We start from the raw sequence: 25,097 nt of genomic DNA, 5'->3' as shown, positions 1-25,097 counted from the left end.
TTGTATTTTTCCCCCAACCAGACTGCAATCTCCGTGAGGGGAGGGACAATGTATTTTATTTCCTCCTCATTATCCCCACCTCTTGATAGCCTCCTTGTTTTCCATGATCCCATATTTCACCAATTTTAATTTTTACCATTTTTATTGTCCACGTTCTTGTAATGAATTTCCAAATATTTGCAGGATTGAAAAAAAAGCATTTCTTCTCTCTCTCTCATACTTACCATTGTGCTAGCTAAATATACAGTGATTTGAGAGGGCCCACACAATAGTTTTGAAAAATATAAGGCGTATGTGGATTAATTTCAGGCAACTAAAAAATATAACCAGCTAATTAAGAATCTGAATCTAAAAAGAATCATTTAAGTCGTTTTCCCCTGTGACTCAGATATGCTGTCTTTTTTTAATACCCCAGTATCTTGATCATGACTTGATACAACTAAAACTGAATAGAAAAAAGGTAGAAATGACAAAAATCTCGAAGGCTCTTCAGATGGACACTTAAGGGGAGTCGCTGATAGACCGTTTCTAGCTGAGGACACTTGTTCATGGAATATTCCACCAGACAGCAAGCTCCACTGCCCAACACATGCACTGGAGAGAGTGTGGGGGGCAGCGGGCGGGGCAGGGCAGGGAGTGGAGAAGGGTAGGGAGGCAGAGATGGAGACAGAGACAGAAACAGGGAGGCAGGAGATAAGAAATAAATAATCCAAAACAGTTTTTCTTAAGGAAAAAAATGCATTCTCCAACATAAGGAACAGTTCAGGATCCAAGGCTAAGATCTGATTTTACAAGTTTTGAACCACTGGGTGAACTTAGACGGCGGAAGACGTTATTACAGCTTTGCTTTTGTGAAGCATTTCTTTTGCCATTTCTTCTTCATGAAACTTCACTCACTTCAGTTTTATTATAGGGGCTGACTGATAACCTGCCAATCCCACACGTCTGTCTTGGTGGGTAAATAAATCACAGGAAAGCACATTTCAGTTTAAAGGGTAGAAATTCAAGTCCAGCTTTGATTTCTGCCACTGTCACCACATCACAGGAACCCACAATTGCCACCCCAGAACCAGCCGGGCGGGCTATATATGGAGGCTGCCCTATCGCTGCGGGGGCGGCGGGGGCAAAAGCAGGATCAGACAGCTTAGTGTATTTCCTCGCATCTGCAAGAGCTTAGCTCTTCCTCCTCTCCACAGGGGAATGGAGGAACCGGTCCTTGCTCCTTACTTACCTTTGCCGCGTGTCCCAACAGGTGGCTATTGTGTGTGGTCTTCGCTGCTTGAGCATCCTGGGGCCTACATAATATATGAGCCACTTTTAAGCTCTAGGTCTCTTAAGTTATTCTCTCTGTCCATCTTATTTCACTGTACACAGAGGACTCCCACAACCAAGGTGGTCCCATTTGATGAGGAGCCGTTTAAAGCCGCCAGTTGTTTCACCCGAAGACCCACAAGAATTGGCAGTGCTATCTCCTGACGCAGAAAGAGGATTTTCCCCCACAGAACCCCCTGCCCCCCCACATCAGGATTCTCGATCAGAATCAGTTCTTACAAAATCCTTACTAAACCTTAGTTAACAAGGAAAATGAAAGGGGGTTACAAATGCAGTCTGCGGGCAATGATGCAATTAGCTTGTATTAAAGCACAAGCTGGAGGAAAGGCGTCAGTCTTTACTTTGTTTCTGCCTTTAGGGAGTTTATTGAATGTGCTTTTGTGATATAAATTATAAGGAAATTGGTTTTACTCAAAAGGACGTTTTTGCTTTATGTCTTGTAGCACCCTTGAGTGCTGAAAAAAAGGGAAAAGGTAATTCCATTAAGCTTTCAATTTTCACTGGCAAAAAAAAATGAACTGGATGTGATTGGAAAGATAAGGCCCGGCCTTCACATGAACTGACCTTGCTCCAGGGGTTGGAAAACGAGAAGCGTGGCCTTTGTCCCAGAGGTGTCACTTCAGGTTTAATTAGAGGGCTAGAATTCCTTTTTTTCTTTATTTTCCTCTATAAACCCTGACCCCAATCTGCCCCAGAGAATGTTCACTAAGTTCACAGTAGGCAGATCATCCGATCATCTTAACAGCTTTGGGAGTCATGTGTTTACTCTGGTGATCCTTCATGGATTCAAGATCATGGTGAATGTTAAAATCAAGACACACTTAGAAGAGACAAGGCCTGACCTTTGACTGACTACAGGATCTCTGCTTGTGTAGAAGGCACTGGTCCATGCAGCCACACCAAAGGGCTTCCACAGAAGCCTGTGTTCTTCTTGAATATAATCTCTAACTTCATCTATTTTTTTTTCTTTATTTTTTGGAGAGCAGAGGAAGCAAGAAACTATTCAAAATTAAAGAAATAATCTGTACAGCTCAAAGTTCAGATGTTTTCCCATCTCTTCGGGGGTTTCTAACACCATCAAGTTCTCCGTTCCCTAGAGCAGAGGCTGGACACAGCAGAGCCATATGCCACGCTTTCACATACCCCTTTTCTGGATGCTCATTTGGCAACAGATTTTTAATTCTCTGAAGCTGAACTAATACAGTAGCCATTTACATGCATATGGATATTTATAGTTAAATTTTAAAATAAATTAAATCACATTAGAGACTCTGTTTCTCAGTCACAGTGGTCGCCTTTCAAGGGTTCAGTGGCCACACAGGGCTAGGGGCCACCACAGTGGAGAGCGTGGATGTAAAACTCTTCTGTCACTTTCCAGAGCTGACGTTCGATGGGCCAGCACCGTCTAGGAGACAATGTATTGATGGAGTTTGTTTCTCTGTGCTCACACATACATGTATCAGAGTGCCTAAACATTTAAATAGCAATTCAAAGGTAATTTTACAACCACCATTAGCCTGTTTAAGCTATCAATTAGGTCTTACGATTTAATGGCCACCTGGGTTATGGTCAACTGATCTCTCATAGTGGGTCTTTCAAAGACTCCCCTTTCAAAAATACTCAAATTTAAAAAAAATAATAGAATTTCTTGAAAGGGAAACTTGAGACTCAGCAGAAAGAGCTGGAAAAAGACTCTTCCCACAGTGCCGGGAAGGACTCCATGAACTTTCTCTCACTCGCTCACACCCTTTGTGTTGTGCGAAAGTCTCAGTTCTTCTGTTGCTGCTCATCCTCTTGCCCGCAACAGCTCTACTGGGAGGGCGTGGCATCAAGGCTGAAAGGGGTCTGACCCAATGATGATATCATTGGACGATGGCTCAGAGATTAGTGCCAACTGCCGAGCCCTTCAGCCTGGCTCTTGGGAACACGGGTCACAGAGGTACAACAAGAATTCGCATTGAGTGAGACAAGGTGATGTTTTAGAAGTGGAAATAGCCATGTCAGAAAGTTATGAATAAAAACACATGAAGAAACGGTCATTTGTAAACCTGAGAGAGGGTATTTTAAAACGGTCATGGTTCCCATGGGCTGGTTACCACTCCAATAGTTCTGTCCTGTCTCTGGTGGTTTACTACCAGGAAGAGCCAACGTCCCCCCAGCACGTCCTGTCCCAACGTGGAGTTCACAGGAGTGAGTGAAGGGTGAGCCTTACTAAGCCTGGACATGGGCTAATCTCTTTTAGAAATATCCTCTGAATTACTCTGGTAGGTTGGCAAATTCTTTTTCCATGAAAGTAGTCGTTTTGATAGGATGCTACCTTGGTAAGGGCGTAGATTAATTGATTCAAAACATAGTTCTAAAAATTTCACATACACACAATGAGCTATACAAGTACTGAAATCTATTGAAAGCATTTTTCCAAACTTGAATTCTAATGATTAGAGTTCTGGATTGAAATTTTCACCTGAACTGCCAGAGGTATGAAAAAACATCTTTTCATTATGAATAGAAAACTAAATGCACAGCAGTTGGAAACATCACCTTAATTTGTTCCTTCTAAATCCAATTACACCCAGTAAAGGCATTATCTCCATATACTCCAAGGGACAGTGATGAAATATATGAAACCAGAGATGAAAATAATGCCACATATTAAAAGAGCACTTTTCAAAAACAGTGACATTGTCTCCTTTGCTCATCTTCACCAAGGGAGGCACACAGAAAAGCAACAGGAAGAAACTAAGTAATAACTGACTTGTTCAGGTGGTTGCAAAGAGAGTTTCTTGGCGAAGGTATGATACAACCTAGAATTCATGATCTTTTCATTCTGGTAAGTAATTTGATAGCAACTAAAAGTAAAGTAGGAAAATATATTTTTTTATATGACATACATGGTCCTTTTAAACTTACGACTTGTTGGCATTCCATGGAAGACTAAAATCACAGATCATGTTCCCAAGCCCTGCTGAGGCCCATGGGTTACTCCGCGGTTGCTTGTAAGTCTGGCCCTCCTTCTACGCCTAAGACAGAACTTCCAGGAGTCACTAGACTATTTTATTTAGTCACCATAGAAAGTGAAGCTTATACCTGGTGAAACTCCACAGACTCTTCTAAGGAGACTTGAAACTTTTGGGGGAACTAACCAAATAAGATTTATTAGTTGGAGGGATAAAATGTAGTATTACCACCAAAATGATTATTGTAGACTTTTCCTGTTTGAGGTGTATGCAAAGGATTTTTATGAATTAGTAAGTCAAATGTGTCCCAGGGGGGAAAAAATGAAAAGAAAACAATTTTAAGGACTGACACAAGAAGCATATGAAGGATGAACATCAAATTTTAATCTTGAACCTTTTCTCCAGTCTTCAAATTATTAACATGATAAATTGCAATTTTATCATTACCCTATCAATGTGTAACAAGCCCTTGTTACAAAATCTCCATCTATTGTCTCAAAAAAAAAAAAAAATAGAAAACCCATACATTATATTATCTAGGTGATCTATTAACAGATGAAATTTTAACCAACTTTATACCAGGAAACTATTAACAGAGGTACTCCAATCACATAGCTTAAAATATGGAGAAAAGACAGGTAAAAAATTATCTTAACCTGTAGTAGTCTTTTTACTTTTTAAAATTTTTATAAAATACACTAATTTCCCAAAATAAAGAATATTATGACACATTGGTGTCAACTTACACAGATGAAAGCTGATGTCAGCTTTTTTTTCTAACTAAAGTTTATTTCACCAAACCTTTATATATTACATGAATATCCAAGTAAAGTATTTTTTAAAAATTCAACACACAGGAACATAATGTACAGTGTCTTATAAAAAATGGTTAATTTAGGAATGATTTCACTTCAACCACATAATATATCTTTTTAAGACCATGAAACCTCTTGCTATTGCAAGAAGACTTTTCAGTTCGTATTTCTATTTCCCAGTTGTAATTCTTAAAAGAAATGAAAAAGTTTTTGTGTGTGTTTGTTCATGAGAAAACTGTGGCAATGATTTCATTCACTACGAGGCTGTCTTCCCTCCTTGTGTGTTTTAGGATGGCCCAGACCCATGACTGCGTGGCACGGGAGCGAAATGGGATAAGAGGCCAATGACATCAAAGAATGGATATAAAAAGACAGGCTCAGCTGGATCCTGCCACAATTGCAAGGTGCGGGCACTCTCCGGCGAGCCAAGCCTCCCCGAGCTGCAAGAGAACAGTTCCCGGAGATCCCGCCTCCCCCCGACATCCGTCAGCTGCGGGGACAGATAAAGGACCCTTTTCACTAATGACTTCATGTCATGGCTGATGGACACCTTAGCCAGGAAGGGAGGGAGTGCACTCAGAGAAACTGGTCAGTAGTGGCTTTGGGGAAGAAAAGAGTACTGTTTATTTTTCAGTTCCTGTGTTGGTCAACTCCGAGGGCAAACTCACCTCAACAGGAAATTGCAATGAACTACACAGACCATGCACAGCCTAGATCACTGTGGGAATCCAGGAACACATGCAAAACGGTGGGAGGAGACTCACGATGGATGAATGTAAACTTTTCACAGTGTTTCTTACAGCCTTTGACTTCAGCACAAGGGCATCACTGACCACCACTATCTCACAGACGCTTTACTGTGTCCTGGGCATGCAGACCACTTAAGGGAAAATGGGTGGCTTACATTCCATAGCCATTCTCAGACAGGAATACAACTGCAAGTTTTCCAATTTCCAACCAATGGATGGAGCTGCTTCTCTTGTAAAACTAAATAAATTTCTGAATACATTTTTGTTTAAAGGTTGTGCTTTACTCTTCCTTGTCCTTTCATTGATTTCTTTCCGGAAAAATTAAAAACCCACATTATTAAATTGAGGACTAGGTCTAAAGGGCGATCCCTGACCAAACCAGAAAGACAGGTAATCGTTAACTTCTCTTTTCTCAAGTTTCTGTCTCCCGAACCCCAGGCCCTTACTGATACTGATTCAGTGGCATGTTTTGGTTTCCTGAAGAGGAATACCAAATCAGAGAACTGGCATTTCTGTTAAAAAAAGAAAAAGCCAAAAATAAACAAACAAACAAAAAAACCCCAACAAAACAAAAAATCCCAACACCGGTATGGGGAAAGGAGGGGTTCATTCTCTGTTAAAAGGATTCTCTTGCTCTCGACAGGAGATAATCCAGCTTCTCCTTAGCTATCATTTCATAAATTAATAATTCCTTAAAATCATAATCCAAAGAATTTATCTATGAGAAAAATTCAAGTTTAAAAAAAGCAAATAAATTAGTTAAGCCTTGTAAACAATTGTCCATTTTAGCTATATCTCTTTAAAAAAAACAAAAAAGGTTTCTCTGTAAAGTAAATCAGACAGTACAAGGCACACCTTACACATCAGAATCCAGAGTGACAAAGACCACATACAGGCCTTCTTCACGCTGCCTGCTGGCCTAAACGTGCCGGGGCACTGGGGTCTCACGCCAATCCTCCGCTCATCTCCTGACCATCTGGAAGTCCACAAATGTGCTCTTTCCATTACATTGCGTTGTGCTATTTTGTTGCGTGATAGGATTGTAAGCTTCCTCAGTGTTAGCCTCCTCAGATGTTTTCCACAAAGCTTCCTGGGAAAAGGCCAGTTTTCCCATTACGTTGTAACGTGCCTTTGAACCAGCCATCCTCTCGTTTTTTATGGACAAACACAATATCTCCTTCCTTGAGTTCAAGTTCGGCCTCACTCTGAGGAGGATAGGAAACCACCACCCTGTGCCTAGAAAAAGAGATACTTTAGTTAAGAGTAGTGATAAGAAATGGTGTGTGCACACAGAACAGGAAGTAGCATGAGTCTGTTTACAATGTTTGTAAAACAACTCAACATAAAACTATTCTCTGTTAAGTACAGACTTGGTGTTAAGAGTTTGAATACGCTTGATAGCCTGCTATTGACACTCCAGACTGGTTTTTTGAACGTCATTCTTGTCCCCTTCAAACATTCATAACATGGAAGGAAAGTTTTATTCCATTTCCCTGGAAGAAATGTCCCTTCCTTTTCCTTTCTCCAAGAAGAAAGGAGTGGACGTATTTGATGGGTGAGCATGGGGAGAGGAGCGGGCGGGTGGGCTCCGCCCTCTATGAACACCTGCTCCGGGCCCAGGGGGCTCTGCCCTGCCTCTCCGCCGCGGCGTAAGCACAGAGCGGGCCAGGGCGCAGGCCTGCCTTCCAGAGGGGTGTCTGAAAGTCAGCCTCTCTGCGTCCCTCACACTGGGGCTAGACACAGACGAGCAGCAGATCTGAGGTAGTCCATCCGCGTTACATACTCAACTCCTCTCCCGGGGGGAGGTTGTCCTGAGGTCTAGACAGGGAGGGGAAGATTGTGGCCACAAACTCAATCCAAAGCCACCAAAAATGAGGCTGACACTCTTATCTCCATTCGTGTAATAACTGTGTCTGTTTCTCCATTGGTTCTCAACTCAGACACCAGAGGGAAAGGTGTAATTGTCACTTAAAAACCCCAGAAGTCTTGTCGCTTTAATGTTCTCTATGCCGTTTACATGCTGAGGGAGGTGACTTGTTTTATGCTCTATATCTTTTTATCTCTTTATTTTTCCAGCATTAAGGGCCTCCTTTACTCTTCCCTTGTTTTTCCCAACCTCCACAATGGCCCCAGGGAGCCTTGCCCCTGGTATTCATACTTTTGTGTAGCCTTCTCCAGCAATGTATAGTGATAAACCATGTGATCAATAATATATTGTGAAAATGACAGGGTGTGATTTTTGAGGCTAGGTCATAAAAGGCATGCGGCTTCTAGTTTACTTTCTCTTGGATGTTTGCTCTGGGAAAAATCAGCTGCCATGCTGTGAGAAAATTCAACATCCCTAAGGAGAGAACCATGTGGTGGGTAACTGAGGTCTCTTTCCGAAAACCAAAACCAACTAGCCAATAGAGTTGTGAGTGAGCCACCCCGGAAGGGAGCCCTGCAGCCCAGTCAAGCCTTCAGACGACTGTAGCTCAGGCTGACATCCGGACTGCAATCTCAAGAAACATCCTAAGCCGGGACCACCCAGAGAAGCTGCTCCCAATTTCCCAGCCCACAGAAGCTGTGAGGTAATAAATGTTTATTGTTTTAAGCCACTAAATTTTGGGGGTAATTTGTTACACAGCAGATTACAGAATCTTCTCTTGACTGTAAGTAAATAATGTTATGGTTTAAAACATGATAGTCAGAAGAAATTCTATAGAACTGCTCCCAAATTCATAAAACCGATCTGAGCATAGTCCTTTCAGAAGATTGCTAAGCTTCACCAATCTCTAGCCCATAAAAATCAGAATCTATTCTCATTAAGAAGGACCAGAGCAAGGGTCCCAGGCTATTAATCTATTAAGAAGACATGTCTCAAACGTCTAGCGGCTGCCCAAATAATTCCAATTGCCCAAAGAGCTACTTTGGGCACACAGACCAAATTATCCTCCAAGATCTGAAGCAAAAGCACAAAAAGAGGCTGGCCTATCATTGCTGAGAAAGGTTCAGTTAATTTAAACATGCATATTTATAGACAACAAGGCTTAGGGTTTAATCAAGTATGGAATGAGGGCAGAGGCATGGCATTGTGGGGGAGACCTGGCCCTGGGTCTGACACAATTGTAAAGGTCACTGGGAGCAGATTAACTTTGGGCCAATTACCTCAGCGCTCTCGGTCTCAGTTTCCTCACCTGTAGAACAGGACTGTAGTGAGTTAAACAGGTACTATTATGTAAAGTAGTGAAAGTATAAGTGTGATGCTCACAAAGTGCACACCCCATTATGATCACATGGCTGAGGCCAAAGCAGGCAGGGGGGCTGGTGCTCCAAGGCCGTGAAGAATGGGCCAGTCAGTAGCTGGCTACCACTGCCCAAGAAACAGACTCAGAACACAACCTGAGGGAAAGCTGGCTGATAATGAGATCTGACAAACTTTTGAATGGCGTAGTTAAGGTCTCGGAATCCCTCGTCTGCCATCTGTAAAAGCAAGACACATAATTTCATCCCGGACTTCTCTGAAGGAAGGGATCCAGACGAGATTTCTCAAGTCTATTGCCAAAGTGCTAAAAATCCATGTAAAAAGCAATGTAAACAGTTGCCGTTTGGGGAAAGTTAAAATTTCAGCAAAGCTGTATAATTCTAGGGGAAAAAGTGCACAAGTGACTCAGATCGTTTCAGAATAGATGTCTGATAAAAAGTGTTCCCCACCAGTTTCCTGTGAGCTGCCTTCAAGGGAAAATGAAACAAAAATAGTTCTTGAAAAACTTGCAGTGAATTAGATTAATATTTGCATTTTATGAAATGCACTAAGCCAATTTTGTCAAAAATTTTTTGAACTAGAACTGCTGCTGGGCTATGAACATAATCTTCCTGCTAAGTTCCCAGGGGAGCACATTTTCTTTGCTAAGTTATAAACCTCTGGGGGGTGGAATGAGAAACCATGTGCATAATGGAAACTGTGACACAGCCTTGATTGTATGAAGACTACCAGGTGCAGCAGTAACAGACTCTACGCAGAAATCTTCCAGCTCCGATCCTGGCCGGGAGCCGTGTGAGGTAGTTCGCATGCAGATTTCCAATAGGAACGCTCACAGCCAAATGCCGGGCACAAACTGGCCAGCTATCTCAGGCATGGCACGGGTCTGCCAAGTGGCATGGTTACAGACCAACAGACAGACGTAAAGTGCAGCTGTAGGGGCCCTTCTCGTCTGCTGCTGCACCCTCTGCCTCTCTCGGATCGTGCTTGTCTTGATTTGAATAGGGTTTTTGGCAAATTCGGGATCTCAGGAGTCGAAGACTTCTCTCCCATGATCTCCGCGGGACCTGCTGATCCTCCCTCAAAATCTGCACCCCGTCCACTCCTCTTTGTTGTCATTGTCACCATCATTTGTGGATAAACTCATCATCTTCCACCTAATTAAATAACCTACCTGTTCTTGCCTCAGATCTATCCCGGTCCCCGCTCCATTCTACACTGAACACACTCATCTTCTTAACTGGCAACTCTATTTGTAATGACCTATTGCTCAAAAACCGTTATCAGCTTCTCAATGTCTGTGAAAGGGGTTAATCCTCAGACTGGTACACAAGGCCCTATGTACCATAAAGGTCTGGCCTCCTTCTCTCTTTATGGCTATAGTTACTATTATCTCCACGAATGTACCAAACATTTCTCTAATCCTGAACACATCTCGCAAATATGACCTTTACTTCCTCCATTCCAGACCGGGGCTCTTGTGGTTCCTCCCACAAGGAACGGCCTGTGACGGCCTCTCCGCCCATCCACACCCAATCAGCCTCTCAAAGCCGCACTCCAGTCTCCCCGTGAAATCCTCGCTAGCCCCGCGGCTGGAAGTAATTTCATGCTTGACCAGATCCCAGAGGCCTCATGTATATTTTTCATGGCACTTGGCCCAGTCTACATTGTGTTATTGCCATCTGCACCCCTGTCTCGTTTATTCTACTGGACTGTAAGCTGCTTGAGGGGTGAGATGATGGTAATTCCCTACACGCCTCATACCAGTTAGCAGAGCACAAAGGATAACTCTCATGAAGCACGATGAATGACAAAAAGGCCCGATTATACAGTGAAACTATTTTTAAAAATGTATAAAGCTCCTTTAAAAAGTATGAAATTCTGACAAATTTAACAATACAGAAGAACCGTGAAACATTATGATAAGTGAAATAAGCAACACAGAAAAGGATAGTATCACACAATTTCACGTATACACAGAACAGCCGGGCTCACAGAGACAGAAAGCAGAATGGTGGTTCACAGAGGCTGAGGGAGGGCAGGAGAAGGGAATGGGCAGTTAGTGTTTCATGGGGGCAGAGTTTCAGCCGGAGATGATGGAAACATTCTAGAAATGGAGAGTGGTGACGGTTATACAATGTGAATATACTTAATGCTGCTAAATTTGAAATTGAAAAAATGGCATATTTTATATATATTTTACCACAATTTTAAAAATAGATGAATGAATGAGTGACTAAAAAGAATGGAAAGATTAAAGGGGAAAAAAAGTAAAAATATCCAGACTGAGTGGTCACTTGGTTAACTGGAAAGCACTCCCTGCCCCGTGGGCCAGAACACCTGGGAGGCATTGCGGCGCGTGCGGCGCGGCTCACGGACTTGGCCAGAGCCAGGAACGGGCCTCTGCCTCCAGTGGCTGTTGGATGCTAATGCAGTTTCTGGGGATAGTTGTTACCAGGGTGGAATTCGAGAAACAGAAGCTTGCTACAGAAAGAAGCTCCACTGGCTTTGCAATGCCAATCTTCCTGGTTTGGGCTACGGTGTTCTGGCTTCCACCTAATGGGCACTTGCAATCTTTCATTAATACACATTTTCTATTTCCTTCATTTTTTGGCTTCTATCACATTTTTTGTAGCTGATGCATTTTTGTCTCTAAACTCCCCTGGTATAGCCCACATGGGACCCCCAGTGGCTCTGGGAGGCATTCTGTCCATCACCCTGGTCTGGGTGGGTAACCATTTACTGGTTGCCGTTAGTTGCTACAACAATCTAATAGCCAATTAAGTATTTTACTGGCAAAACCATACTAGCTCTCACCCTGGCTGGTGTGGCTCAGTGGATTGAGGGTAGGCCTGAGTACCAAAGGGTCGCCAGTTCCATTCCCAGTCAGGGCACAGGCCTGGGTTGCAGGCCAGGTCCCCAGTAGGGGAGTGCACGAGGGGCAACACACATTGAGGTTTCTCTCCCCTTCTCCCTCACTTCCCCTCACTAAAAGTAAATGAATAAAATCTTTTAAAAAAGCAAACCCCAAAACCATACTAGCTCTCTTTGCAGTTTCCTGGAAGTCCAAGTAAATATGTCCACTGTTTCACCCAGCGGGTTCGTTGTCACCGACCCATGCTGGTTAAGCCACCTACCTTTATATAATTTAGGTTTCCAAGTGTTCTAGCTTAATACTTGATCAGAGATCACAGGTTCTTTTCTAATTTAGGAGATGGGTTTATAAGTATATGGTTATCAGTTTAATTCCTAAGCTTAAAAATACACACGGAGGTGGCTTGCTACATCTACTTAAGCCCTTTACCTGTATATTTTTTAGTAGAAAACAAAAAAAAAGCTGTCATATTACTTTCTTTTACTTGCCATCCCTTCTGAAATATTTTCTTTCTACCTTCTGTTTGCAATTTCCTGGTTAGTTTTTCCTCAATCCCTCTAAAACAGAGCCTAAAATATATGCTCTCTTATTTTTGCTTTCATCAATTATACATTTGCTGCTTCCAGGATACAGTGTCATTTCTTGCTTGTTTTCTTCAGTCTCTCTGACAAATACAAAAGAATCCTTTTGTTCCCCAGAGAATCCCCTCCGCAGACACCAAGACCTGTCAACACACCTCAAGGTCCGTCCCTCCTTATTGTGAGACCCTTTTAAGTCTTTCAATGCCGAGAAGGCTTCTTTCCGCTGACAGCACCGGCTGCCCTAGTCACATTCTTCCACTTTAGATTTATGGGACCGGCTCATGGTTTGAGAAGAAATTTTATGTTTGTTCTCATTATAATCTGCAGATGAATCCTATCTCATACTGTACCAATACTGTGCACTGAAAAATAGTTCTATGAAATGCTATCAGTCAAAATTCTACCAAAAGAACCCCAGGCATTCTGCACTTTACCAGGGCAGGAGTTGTTGATATTTAGATTGTGAATCAAGGAATCTAAGATCCTGCAACGCTTTCTGAATCGTACTGACGTGAAAGTTTGTTGTTCCTTCATTTGTAGCATTAAGTATTCTTTAGTGTGTTGAAAGTTTTGAAATATCAAAAGTGATATAGTTGGTAGGCTTCTGTTAGTGAAAAAATTTCCTTCCCAGTGAATAATAGGATTTTGTCCCATATTACTTGTTTCCACACATTTTTCCTATCATTTTTATAGCCGGACAGACCTAAGACTCCAAGTTAAATAAATATTATCACCATAATTGTATGAAGGCAAAGGGACTGTGAAAAGTTTGTCAGGCTGGCTGTTACATGTCGTATTCCACTGAACATGTGGATTATGATAACATACACTTGGGCAGAAATCTTCTCCAAAGACCCCTTTCCCACTTGTGAAAATGGAAATGATTACATAAGAAACGTGCTGGAGAATTCCAGAGTGCTGTGCCCGGCTGCCCCATCATGAAAGTCTCCACGTTCCCTGTCTGATGCATCCTGCGCTCCCTGAACCGCTATCACCTGCCTGTTCTCCTTTTTCAGATGCACCGACCAGCAGGGGCCTGCTGTTAGAACTGAGCTCCTGTTGAGGAAGGGGCTGGACTGCAGAAGCCACAGAGACTGAGGACATCTGGCAACTGAAAAGGAACGCACGATGGAGGCGGGAGAGCCGTGCCCGGGCTGGTGCCTGGGGAGAGTCTGGGCCAAGTAAATGAGCACTCTAAGCAGTCGCACAAACACCACAGATGACAGGGGAAGAAGAGAGAAACTCGGGGCATGAAGGGAAAGCTGCAGATCAATGCCTGGGGGTCGGCAGAGGAGGAAGGAGCCTTTGTGACCAAGAGAAAGTAAACAAGTCACTGGAGTGACTCCAGGGACAGAGGCTCCATCCCTGGAAAGCAGAGTGACACTGCAGAAGAAAAGGCTGACTCTCAGAATAAAAGCTTACGTGAATTCAGGACAAAATTTCAAAGCTCTACAAAGAATACAAGAGATGAGAGGATGGATGGAATTTTCTTTGTGGGGCAAGAGTACTTTTTAGGGTAGTATCTCATTTCAAAATGGTTTTATAAAGATTAGGACTACAGAAAATTATCCCACCTCACTACAAAAATACACAATAAATTGTGTACTTCACACTCAATGCATATAGATTGTGTGAAGTTTATTCCTTTATAGTCTATTTCTGGGTAAAAAAAAAAAAATTTCCCAAAAATATATGAATGAAGGCCTCAGATTCTGGTGGGTACAAATGTTCATCTGAAATACTGAGTTAAGATGAATTCAAGCTATTTTAAAGTATAACAGTTTATAGTATGTTTTCAAATCAGTAATATGAAATGCTACCTAAAAGGCAACACTTCCACAAATATTTCCTTTATTTATGAAATGCAGGTACAAAGGGCATTATGAAGCTTATGAAAATAGACCACTCCTTTTAGTGTATTTCACGATGTTTTCCTGGAGAATGAACGGTGTTGCATTTTTAATTCCAAGAATCCTAGCAGATATTGTTTATTAAATATATCTTCTTTCCTAAGGCACTCCCCCACCCCCAGCAACTGCCTCAGACAGAACTGCTCACCTTTCTAGTCATTATTCAAGGCTAGAATCACAGAAACAGGCTGTTGCTCTGAGTGTAACTGAACCAAGTCACTGGGTCAGGATGGGTAATAAGTCCCTGAGAACGGAGCCACATCTTCTGGCTCAGGAAGAATAAAAAGAGCATCCTTTTGGTTGCTGGGATCCTCCAGCTGCTTTACAGGTAGCAGGTACTAGTACAAAAGGCAAAGGATGGAATAAGGGAGCAATCGCTGGCAACAGAAGAGAAGCAAGAGGAAGGAAGAGATGTGAAGAAGTTTCCAGTGGTGGCCCAGCTTCACCCAGACACAGCTGTGGCGTCTGGAGGAGCTACACAACAAGAAGGCTGGAGGCCTAAACCCGTGTAAGGCACACAGGAGGGAAGAGCAGAGACTGGACTATGTGACAGGACATGGTAAAAGAAAGCCAATGCTTGGTTGTTATTACATATTTTAGTTAAAAAAAAAACTTAGGAGGATGTGAAAAAATATCTTAAATATCAGAATAAATATTGCGATATAAAGCTTGCCACACAGTTCTTCGTTTTTCTCCTGCAAAAACACTGCACTCACCTTTCGCAAACAACAGGCCTAGACTCACTCATGACGGAGCCCAGGGAGGAGCACGGCTGCCGAGGAGGTGGGGCGATGGGAACGGAAGAGTCCAGGGAGCTAGTCTTGCGATGAAGAGCCTCCTGGGCCAGAGCTGCTCCTGCGGCCACTGTGGAGGCGGGGCCGTCCCCGTCGGAGGGGCAGGAGCCGGCCCTGCCGTGGGCACCCCCCAGCGGCAGCTCGGGACCCACGGCTCCCTGCAGTGGCACCTCGCTGCCACTCAGCTCCACTTCCAGGGTGGGTGAGGCTGGAGGGGACATTCGGGGCTTCCGTTTGGTGGAGGCGCCAGACAGCAACTTCAACAAACCCTTTCTTTCTTTCTAGAAAACAAAAAGGTACATCAGTTGAAGACTGACAGTACTATTGTGCTGCAATGTATAGGGCACTGCATTTTCAATTTTCAGTTTGATCTCTTAAAATTATTTCTGTAGGTATTTGGTTATCCATGGTCTACCTGTCAATTCTGCATGGTATTAACTGGATCTTGTGCTTCTCTTTCTTCTCCCTCTCTGCCTGCCTGTTTCTGCTTGTGTGGGAGCATTCTATTGTTTATCACTACATTCTGCTGAGATAGGATATGAGATTAAAAAAGGATGTAAACCAAAAAACTCACCAATTCTCATCTCAGGCTTGGTGAAGGCTGAAGCAGACATTTTAGGACAAAATGGAAATCTCAGATTATGGATTTAATTTTCCAAAATTTACTTATCCTATCTCTAGTTCTTGTATGCCAGATTAAACATAAACCTAACAGCATTTTATCCTCTATCCACAGACTTGACTTCTTATATTTATAGGTAGTGATGTCTTGATCTAAGGGCTAACCTACTTCTCACATGTCACCTTTATAAAATTTAACAAGCTAAAAATGACAGAAGCCAAACCATTTGTATTGTACAAGTACACCCTTGCTTAGAAAGCCAAAAACAACTACAAAAATTTAAAGAAAGCTTCAGTATAATCAAAACCATTGTATGTCTCTTTTTGCAAGCAAACATATAAATGGGAATTTTCCCCAGCAGTATCACCCCAGAGAAGTCATCTCTTGAATCTTTGTCTCTTTTGACATTTTTGTTCTTTGCGCCTCTCAGAAAACCAGATCTAGAGCTAGTTCCCCTTCATTCCCAAACCCTAAGCGTCAATGTTCTTTCTGATGACCAAGCATAGGTAACAATCATCATTTTAAAATGTTTCCCTAAGATGTCAACTACATCATAAAGTCTTCTGAATGAAAATATGGCTTGAAAATAAAATGTTTTCAGAGAAACAATTCTTTAGAAATCTCTGTAGGCAAATTAGAATTATTAAGGTCCCACTAAGAGAAAAATAGAATTAAGAAGAGCCTGTATGGAAATATACCACTGAGGAATTTTTCTTGGAAATATGAGTTAGTTCATACTCAGTAGAAATCCCTTGGGGAAAAAAGAGTCCAACTCCGCAATAGCAGTTTCATTAGACACAGAATGGCAGGAGAGAAGGAAGAGACAAAAGAAATCATTTATCAGGCAATGAAAAGGCATCTGGGAGACTGCACCACATGCCCACTTACCTAATGCGGCGCACAGTGTGTGCTAACTCACGGGTTAGACACAGAGGCAGGGATGAGACGGTGGGAGCACTATCGTTTCTGTACATCCTCAACTCAGGCTGCAGGTGCGAAGAGCCAATCAACCAATTGCGGACCCTCTTTCTCCCCACCCCAGCCAGAAGAATATTCTTTTGCATTTTCCTTTAATGCCTGGCCTCACTGCACCTTACCAGCTACTGCTTCACTTACCTAATGTCACATTTTCCAAAAGGTTACTCTATGTGTTCCAATAAATAACCCTGTAAAGTTGGACTACCTGCTTGAGTGCAGTGCCTGGACCTCAGACACCTCTGGATCACATCCAGCGCCTAGTGTGCCTCCTGGCACCCCCTGAGTTGAGAGGCCAAGGTTGGAAGAGGAGGAGGCGAAAATATTTAGTTCATCCCATGGCTAAAGAAGTAAGAGGATATTCTGGATTACCCAGTGGTGATAAAGACTTTCCGCTATACAATGGCCAATGAAGTGGCCGGATGAAACACCTGCCAGAGCTGCTGCCACACTTCTCTAAGGGGGCCTGAGGTGCCGAAGGCCGGAAAATAAGCTGGGACAGAGAAACATCCCATGGCTTACACAAGGAAAGCAGCAGTCAGCCACAGCTTCCAGCTATTTCTGCCATGATGTAAGAAAGCACTCTCTAATTCTTGGACCCCTACAGATGTACTGAGAACATCAAGTCCACTGATAAATTACAATCTCAGCAAGCCACAGCTAAAGAGGTTTCTTAAAAGCTCAGTCTGGGCACTCAGAAAAATATCAGTTAACTGAATGGCGCTCAGGGAACAGCCTCTAAAGTGATTAAGAAGAAAGATGACTTGGCTCATCTAAAATGATTAAACACATTAAATACAGATTGCTTTAATGACTTCTAGGGGATGTGTTATCATCATCAGCCGATGCCGACGACCCAAGGAGCGGAAGGCAGAGGATTAGGTGTTGTTGGGGGGGGTGTGGCTAGGGTTGGCGGGGGGTGGTTAACACAGAAAAGATACGGCCAGCATTCCAAGGAGCTGGGCTCTTAATATCCCATTCTGATGTTCTCTATGTGAGCAGAACAATGTGCCACATGAGAGAGACAATTTTGCAAACTCAGGTACTTGTCATCGAAGGGCATCTTTGTTTTTTCAAAACCCAATGGCAGAAATGAAAACTACAGATGAATTAGTAAAGACTGCATTTCAGCAAAGCAATTTTTAAAATGTAATGTTAGCATGCATAAAAATAAGGGTCATATCTTTTAACATAAACCTTAATGATTCTTCTCTTGTGGGTTTCCCAAGAAGTTATTCTCAGATGAAATAATGACTTACAGTCATAATTTTCTTTTCAGAAGATTTGATGATTTAAAACTGCACCTCAGATAAAAAAAAAAATGAAAAGAACTACTCGGATCAGAAAGTCATCACTAGATACCAGAAAGAGTAATTTTTGCATATAAAAATAATTTCTGAACATCAATTTAATAACTTTCTATTAGTCACATCACAGAGAATAAGTACAATATGGGAAACATCAAGTCAGAGCAATTTTCCAAGCAAAAATAAATTTCATATAAGCAACAGCCAATTAACCACATTCACACCCTCCCCACGCAAGTCTTCCTCTTATTTTCCTGCCCTCAGATGTACAGAGTAAGTAGCAAAAGATAAATAATCTTCCAGGCCATTGGTCATCAAAAATCTACTCAGGCAGACTCCCAGTAATGAGGGTTGCTATTCTTAGGTAAGGAATTTCAAAAGCTTGATTCATATGATTGTCTAATAATCACTCATTGTTTCAACAAATATTTATTGAATGTCATATATGAACTAACAATGTGCTAGGCTCTGGGAACAAAATAGCGAGCAACACAACAAGCAGTTCACATTCTCTAGCACAGACGCCAGCATGGCTGTAAAACGGGCGCTCTGCCGAAAAATAAAGCAGGGTAAGGGGAGAGAGAATGACTGGGGGGTGCTAACTGGGAAGGGGGCAGGAAAGCATTTTTTAAAGAAGTGCATAGAGAAAGGGAAAGGCCATGTGACATTGTAGAGGTGGTTTAACACCGACTGGATTCAAAAATGTTATCCAACATATTGATAAGGATTTCCACATTTATTCCTCACATCTCCCTGATGAGACAGGTATCACTGTGATTCTCATTGCCTAAACCTCTCTAAGTTTGCCTGAAATCACACTGCTAGTAAGGAGTGATGGCTGGAACCAGGCCCCCGCTCTCCTGGAGCCCAGTGCAGACATCGCCTCTTGAAGCACAGCTACTCTGTGCAATGGCAAGAGCAGACGCACTCACCCCAGGGCTCCGATCACAAAGGTCACTCTGAGCTGAACACTGGGGGAGATACACGCCGTCCAGACTTAGTCTGGGTCCCAGCTGTCTGCAGGGGCAGCAACAGTGACTCCGATCACTTAACGTGAGGGGAGAGCTCCTTAAGGAAGTGAAATGGCGAAGCCCACAGACCACCTTGTTTTTGACAGCAAAACAAGAACTGGGGAAAAAGGAAGATCGTGTGAGCAAAGGAAGTGATTAGTAGGCACTTCAGGGCACATGTTCAGAATAGAAGAAAATGGGCATTTAAAAACTAGATGGATCCTCTTCTTAAGAAAACCAAGACTAATAGCAAAGAATCTTCAAACATTAGCAGGCTGATTGAAGAAAACCTGTGGTTCACTCCTTAGGGGAGAAAGTCAACAGGAATTTGGGGGTGGGGTTTGAGGCACTAAATGCTGATCCCTTGTAGAAATGCTGCCTTGCAGGAACACATACTGGATATGGCAGAGAGCGTGAGGACCAACACCCACTCCTACTGATTCCTGTGGGAATGAACGACAATGTCATTCATTGACACTCAATGAATGAATTAGAGGCAGTTTCTTCTCTTTTTCTGATGTGAGGGTTAAAACTGTTAAATTAATTAAACCATCAGAGGTTTCATTAGCGGCCATTAGACTGAAGTGGTTCTAATGCATTAGCATCCTACAACGGCACACCAAAACGTGAACCTGTGCCTCACAGTTAAGAAGTCAAAACTAAAGGACGATCAGTTATAAGCAGCCAACAAGGCTTTCCCAAATAAGGCAACTGCTCAAGCTAGTCAATCAAATAATTTCCTTGCTTTGCTTCCTATCTTCTCTGTAAAAGTCTTGCCCCAAATCCTGTTGGTCGCTGGTTCCTGACCACTTCTGGTTTGGTACCGCCTAACTTTAATAAGCAAATGCACTTAAATATATATACACAATATTAATGATTTTCTTTGAAATCTTGGATCATATTTAGGTTTTCTGTTTGGATGTTTGGATTTTCTCTAACTTCTAAATAAATATATATAACTTTTATAATAAGAAAACACAGCAACTATATACATACATATTCATGAGCATCTCATAAGGATTGAGAAACACATTTGTGTGGAGTCTAGCTAACCGAATAGTGAAAACTTTAAACTGAAAATGAAGTTAGAAAAATGCCCAGAGAAAGCTGTTAAACTGGTAACTGTAGAAGATATCAGAAATCTTATAGAAAGAACAACAATAGCAAAAAGGCCCAGGATTTCAACCAAGAAATAACAGATGATGTTTGGGAAGATATTACAGCGTTTCATTACCTTTTCATCACATCGCAGAATGCAGTTACCAGGCCAAATTAGCTGGAGACTTTAAATCAGGGACAAACACACGTTTCCTGAGACTTTGTGATATAGGACTTCCAGATAAAATATTGTTCAGCAGGAATAGCCCAGTTAGGTGTAGAGCTGCAATGGTCCTGTGTGCACATCGAAAGTCACACGCCACTGTGGCACACCAGTGGTAGCCCACAGCAGAGCACAGGGTACAGAGAAAAGAAGCAGCTAAGCGACAAGCTATCATTTGGGGGACACATCCCGCACTGCCTGGAGAGTTTATGTAAATGGGTGATGCTGATCACAAAATGACAAAAGAAGATAGAAATAACAAGAGAGTTGTCAAACACCTAAGTATTTGCTGGAAGTCTCAACTAAAACTAGATTCTCTGATACACTTTTCCCTTGACTTTTGGATAAGTTAACCTCACAGAAAGTTGAGCAAACTGCAACTTTGGATCTAATTCTGATCAAATGGGGGAAAGGTTGAGACCAGGTAGGGGGTGAAGATGTTCGGCTGTTGAAGCAGAAATATTGAGAACTTATAAGTAAGTACTCAAAGAGAAGTTAGATTTGAACTCTAGAGTTTAAAAGAATATATTTTAAAAGTTCAAAGAAAATATATGCATGATCTGAAACTCAAAAGGAAAAATACTTCAAGAGGGAGGGCTCTCCAGAATAAAATTCTAACCATACAACTGCAAATTACCTCAACAGATGAAAATGTAGAGGCATCTAAAGGTACTAATGTGATTTCCCCAGGGAGCAGCCTAATGGGCTCAAATTTTTAAAGGACTCTTACAAAGAGATCAAGAGAAAGGTTCATGAAAGAACATAATCATGGCCCACATGAGCTTAAAGTTGCAAAAAATGCTAAAGACCAAAAAAAAAAGGGGGGGCGGTGGGGGCCTGCACTGCTTTAAAGCTATGTTTGAAATGAGAACAAGAAAGATAGAAACCTGCTGTTTGAGATGGATGGTAGTTCTCAGATGGTATGAAAAAAAGCAAGGATAATCTTCAGACTGGGAAGGAAGGACAAACCTTGATAAGAGGAAAATAGATGAAGAGATTGGGATTTAGAGATCAAATGATTGCTCTTGATAGGCTGAATTTACCCCAGAGCACAGAGAAAATTTACAGCTGAAATGCAACCAATTATCTTTGCAGATCCTGGTGAGTCTGGGATCAGGTCAATTCAACAGGCAAAAGAAGGGCATGTGTAGTCATAATTTTCAAAAAGAAGACAACAATGCACTTTGCAGACCATCTGGAAAATTCTAGAATAATGTGTTAATGAAAGATTTACTTAGGAAAGGAAATGAGACTCTGAGGAGGAGACTCCTGCTTGCTAACAATAAGTAACAGCCAAAACGATGGGGTCACTGGGGAACTGTTTGGATGAGAGAATGGAAAAGACTTTTGATTTCAACAGTGATTAGAGAAGTTCTTCCATGATATCCTTGTAGACAGGATGGAGAAATGTGGGCTATGACACCCCAATCTTGTTAATCACGGAATTACTGAATTTACATCAATCAGGAAAAGTCTCTTTAATGGACTTGGAACATCAAATGAGGTAGTAGATTTAGGAAAGAAAAATTTGTTACCTGTGACACAAAGAACAGTAAAGAAAAAAAACTTCAAGAGTGTATCCACACATATGTCCTGGCTGGTGTGGCTCAGTGGGGTGAGTGCTAGCTTGTGAACCAAAGGATCACTGGTTCGATTCCCAGTCAGGGCACATGCCTGGGTTGCAGGCCAGATTCCCAATAGGGGGTGTGCAAGAGGCAATCAAACATTAACGTTTCTCTCCCTGTTTTTCTCCCTCCCCTCCCCTCTCTCTAAAGATAAATAAAATCTTTAAAAAAAATAAAAGAATGTATCCACACACAGAAGATAACCCTGAAATACCTTAAGGTATCCTATAGAAAGGAGACCAGCGTTTTCCACATAGCATCTTAAAACAAAGAAAATGGCATGGGACACTCTGGAGCTAGGGTGCTCGTGGTCAATATGGTATCCAAACAGAGGCCAGTGGCCATTTGTCAAGAATGGGTACTCAATAGCATATCTGCGTAAGGTCCTGTATGAATTTACTACACAGGGTAAAAATCAGGTCCTAAAATCAAGGTGTTGGCAGGGCTGCATTGCTTCTGGAGGCCCTAGAAAAGAATCTGTTTCCTTGCCTTTTCCAGATTCTAGAAGCTACTTGCACTTCTTGGCTGTGGCCCCTTCCTTGAATCACTCTGATCTCTGCTTCTGAGGTCACATCTTCCCTGGCCCTGATCCTCCTGCCTCCCCTTCATGAAGATACTTGTGATTATATAGTCATCCCACCCTGAAAATCCAAGATAATCCCTTTAAAACCTTTAATTTAATCACACTGGTAACATTCCTTTTGCTATGGAGGGAAATGTATTCTCAAATTTCAGGGGAAGGACATGGACATCTTTCGGGGGCCATTTTTCTGCCTAGCCCAGGTCCCTTCCAAGCCTCAGAGAGTCCATGGATTCTTTTCTGGGAGGGCAGGGGCTGAAGAATCCCTGTTCTCTTCAGTGACAAGGGCTCTGAGACACACTGTCCCAAAACTTTAAAGTTTACACTACAGAATAATTCCTTTAAAAATATTGACAAAGTTGAACATGTCAGCTTGAGTACAAGTTTAATGTAGTTAATTACAAACGCTGAAGAGATACCAATCTTTTTCAAAAACACTCATGTTAACCCAACAATTAAATATTAACTTTTTAGTAGGCTGTAAAGTTTATTTTCTTATAAACCCCTGTTTACAGGCTTACCTAACTTTTTAAATAGAGCGACATCTATTACCGCTGAACCAGGTGGCTAAGAGTTTATGATTACCCTAGAGCTTCCTAGTACTGGGTTTTATTGTATAAAAGGAGAAATGCATGACATACTGAGGAAAAGGTCATGAATATAATACAATTATCCAGACTCTGTTATCATTCTTCTCTTTCATCAATTCCTAAAATCATCATCAATTTCCCTCGCATCCAACCACCTGTCTCTGAACTCAACCATAGATTAGTCTTTCCAACACAGCTTTCCATTTATGTGTTCTCTGAAATTCAGCCCCAAATGAGAGATTTGAAAAAGACCAATGGATTTACAAAATAATTTTCCTGTATAATTCAAGTCAAGAGAAAAACTATCCATGCTGATTATAATCAAGCACACTGGAGAAAAAATAAATCCACAAATAATACTTCTGATCAACAGTTTCACCGCCACTGCATGTCACACACATACACACTGCAGGCCTTCTGACAAGAAACGAAACGGGCTGGACAGGAAGAATTAAGGACAGCAAAATGATGAAAGGGTGAGTAAGGGGGAAGAGAATTTCTCCATAAGACGTAAGCTGCAGATGAAGAAGTGACTAAGCATCTAATACAGGGCCTGGCAACCAGTGGGTGTTCAAATGCGGAGAAACATGAAACTGGGACCTGCACAGTGACTATGCATGGTAAGCACCTGAAGGGCCGCTGAATGGGTCCTTTCATGAGTAGAAATGACAGGACAAAACATAAGCAGAGAAAGAGGATGTAGGTCTTACTTTACTATCCTTGTCTGGTTTGGCTGCTGAACTGCTCCCACAAGCGGATGAAGCACTGTCAGGAGAGGTGGGAAGTCCAGAGAGAATGGCCATTATCTGGCTACTGGGCTCGGTCTCTAGAGAGGCGGAGGCGACGCTCGGCGAGGTCATCGGAGCAGCTGGAGCACAGGCCAGGGGGCCGCTGGCCCGACCCACGTTGACAGCAGCCACTGGAGGCGGAGGTTGTACCACAACCGGTGAGGCCATGGGATGATGGGACAGGCCCACAGCTGCAGGCCCCACGCCCGTGGCGTTCTGTACTTGGATGGGTGTCACTGCTGCTGTAGGGCGTTCTTGGTTGTGTGCCAAAACTAGTCAATGACAGGAGGGAACATGGTAAAATTCAGCTTTCCGGTAAATGCTACTACTCATCAAAACATGAGTCATTTCATTGCATCAGACCGTAATGAAAGGATGCTCTTGCATTTATTACAATAAATAATGGATGTATGGTGTTTTAAAAGCACTTAATCTTAGCTGGGTCCCTAGATGTCATTTCCTCTCCAAAACAGCCCTTGCGTCTGCTGAGGGCCTGGAAACTCAGCTGTAACCCTGAGGCCCTTCAGTTAAAGAAGGCCTTTCCACATAGTTAGAGATGCGGAGCCCCTTTCTGAGGCAGTCTTCATGGTCACACTACAGTGGCCTCCAGTCCTTTTTAAAAATTATTCTCTCTATTCTTCCTAACCACTTTCTTTCTTTTGGTTTTTCAGATATAAGTCAAACGTTTACTCCCATTGTTACCCAAGACTCCTGGTAGGTGTTCAATGCTGTAGAAAGAAGAAAGCTATGTAAGGTCGCAATAGGTCTAAAATAGACTTGTGACTAAATTCCCAAAACAAATCACCAGCACACCGAGTAGCAGACCACCATGCGGTAGACACGCAGCTGGCAGGGTGAGATTTGAGATCGTGTGATCTTGACCACAGATGTCGTATTCCCAAATATTATTGATATTCTTAGGAGCAGCCTAATTTCTTTCAGGCTTTCAATCTGTAGGTCAGGCTTGAATTAACGTGCAGGGCAGGTTTAGCCAAAATAAGCAGATGTAAAGTGCCATTGACTAC

The 25,097-nt window shown here is 42.3% G+C and overlaps 1 protein-coding gene across 2 annotated transcripts in view; it reads right to left on the bottom strand.

The window, feature by feature from the left end:
* Positions 1–4,689: 4,689 nt before the first annotated feature.
* SH3RF1 (SH3 domain containing ring finger 1) overlaps positions 4,690–25,097 on the bottom strand; it is a 149,360-nt gene continuing 128,952 nt past the window's right edge. For both annotated transcript variants that reach the window (XM_054576065.1, XM_054576067.1), the window contains 3 exons: positions 23,995–24,344; positions 15,177–15,535; positions 4,690–7,089 (listed from right to left, as the gene is read on the bottom strand). In XM_054576065.1, the coding sequence (XP_054432040.1) occupies positions 6,921–7,089; positions 15,177–15,535; positions 23,995–24,344 (878 nt within the window). In that variant the 3' untranslated portion in view covers positions 4,690–6,920. The remainder of the gene's footprint in view (positions 7,090–15,176; positions 15,536–23,994; positions 24,345–25,097) is intronic.

The sequence above is a fragment of the Pteronotus mesoamericanus genome, unplaced genomic scaffold (assembly GCF_021234165.1).
Source record: "Pteronotus mesoamericanus isolate MK-2021 breed Mesoamerican mustached bat unplaced genomic scaffold, CSHL_Meso_final contig_32, whole genome shotgun sequence".
In the NCBI taxonomy this organism is placed as follows: Eukaryota; Metazoa; Chordata; class Mammalia; order Chiroptera; family Mormoopidae; genus Pteronotus; species Pteronotus mesoamericanus.
This window is presented reverse-complemented; position numbering and strand designations above follow the sequence as displayed.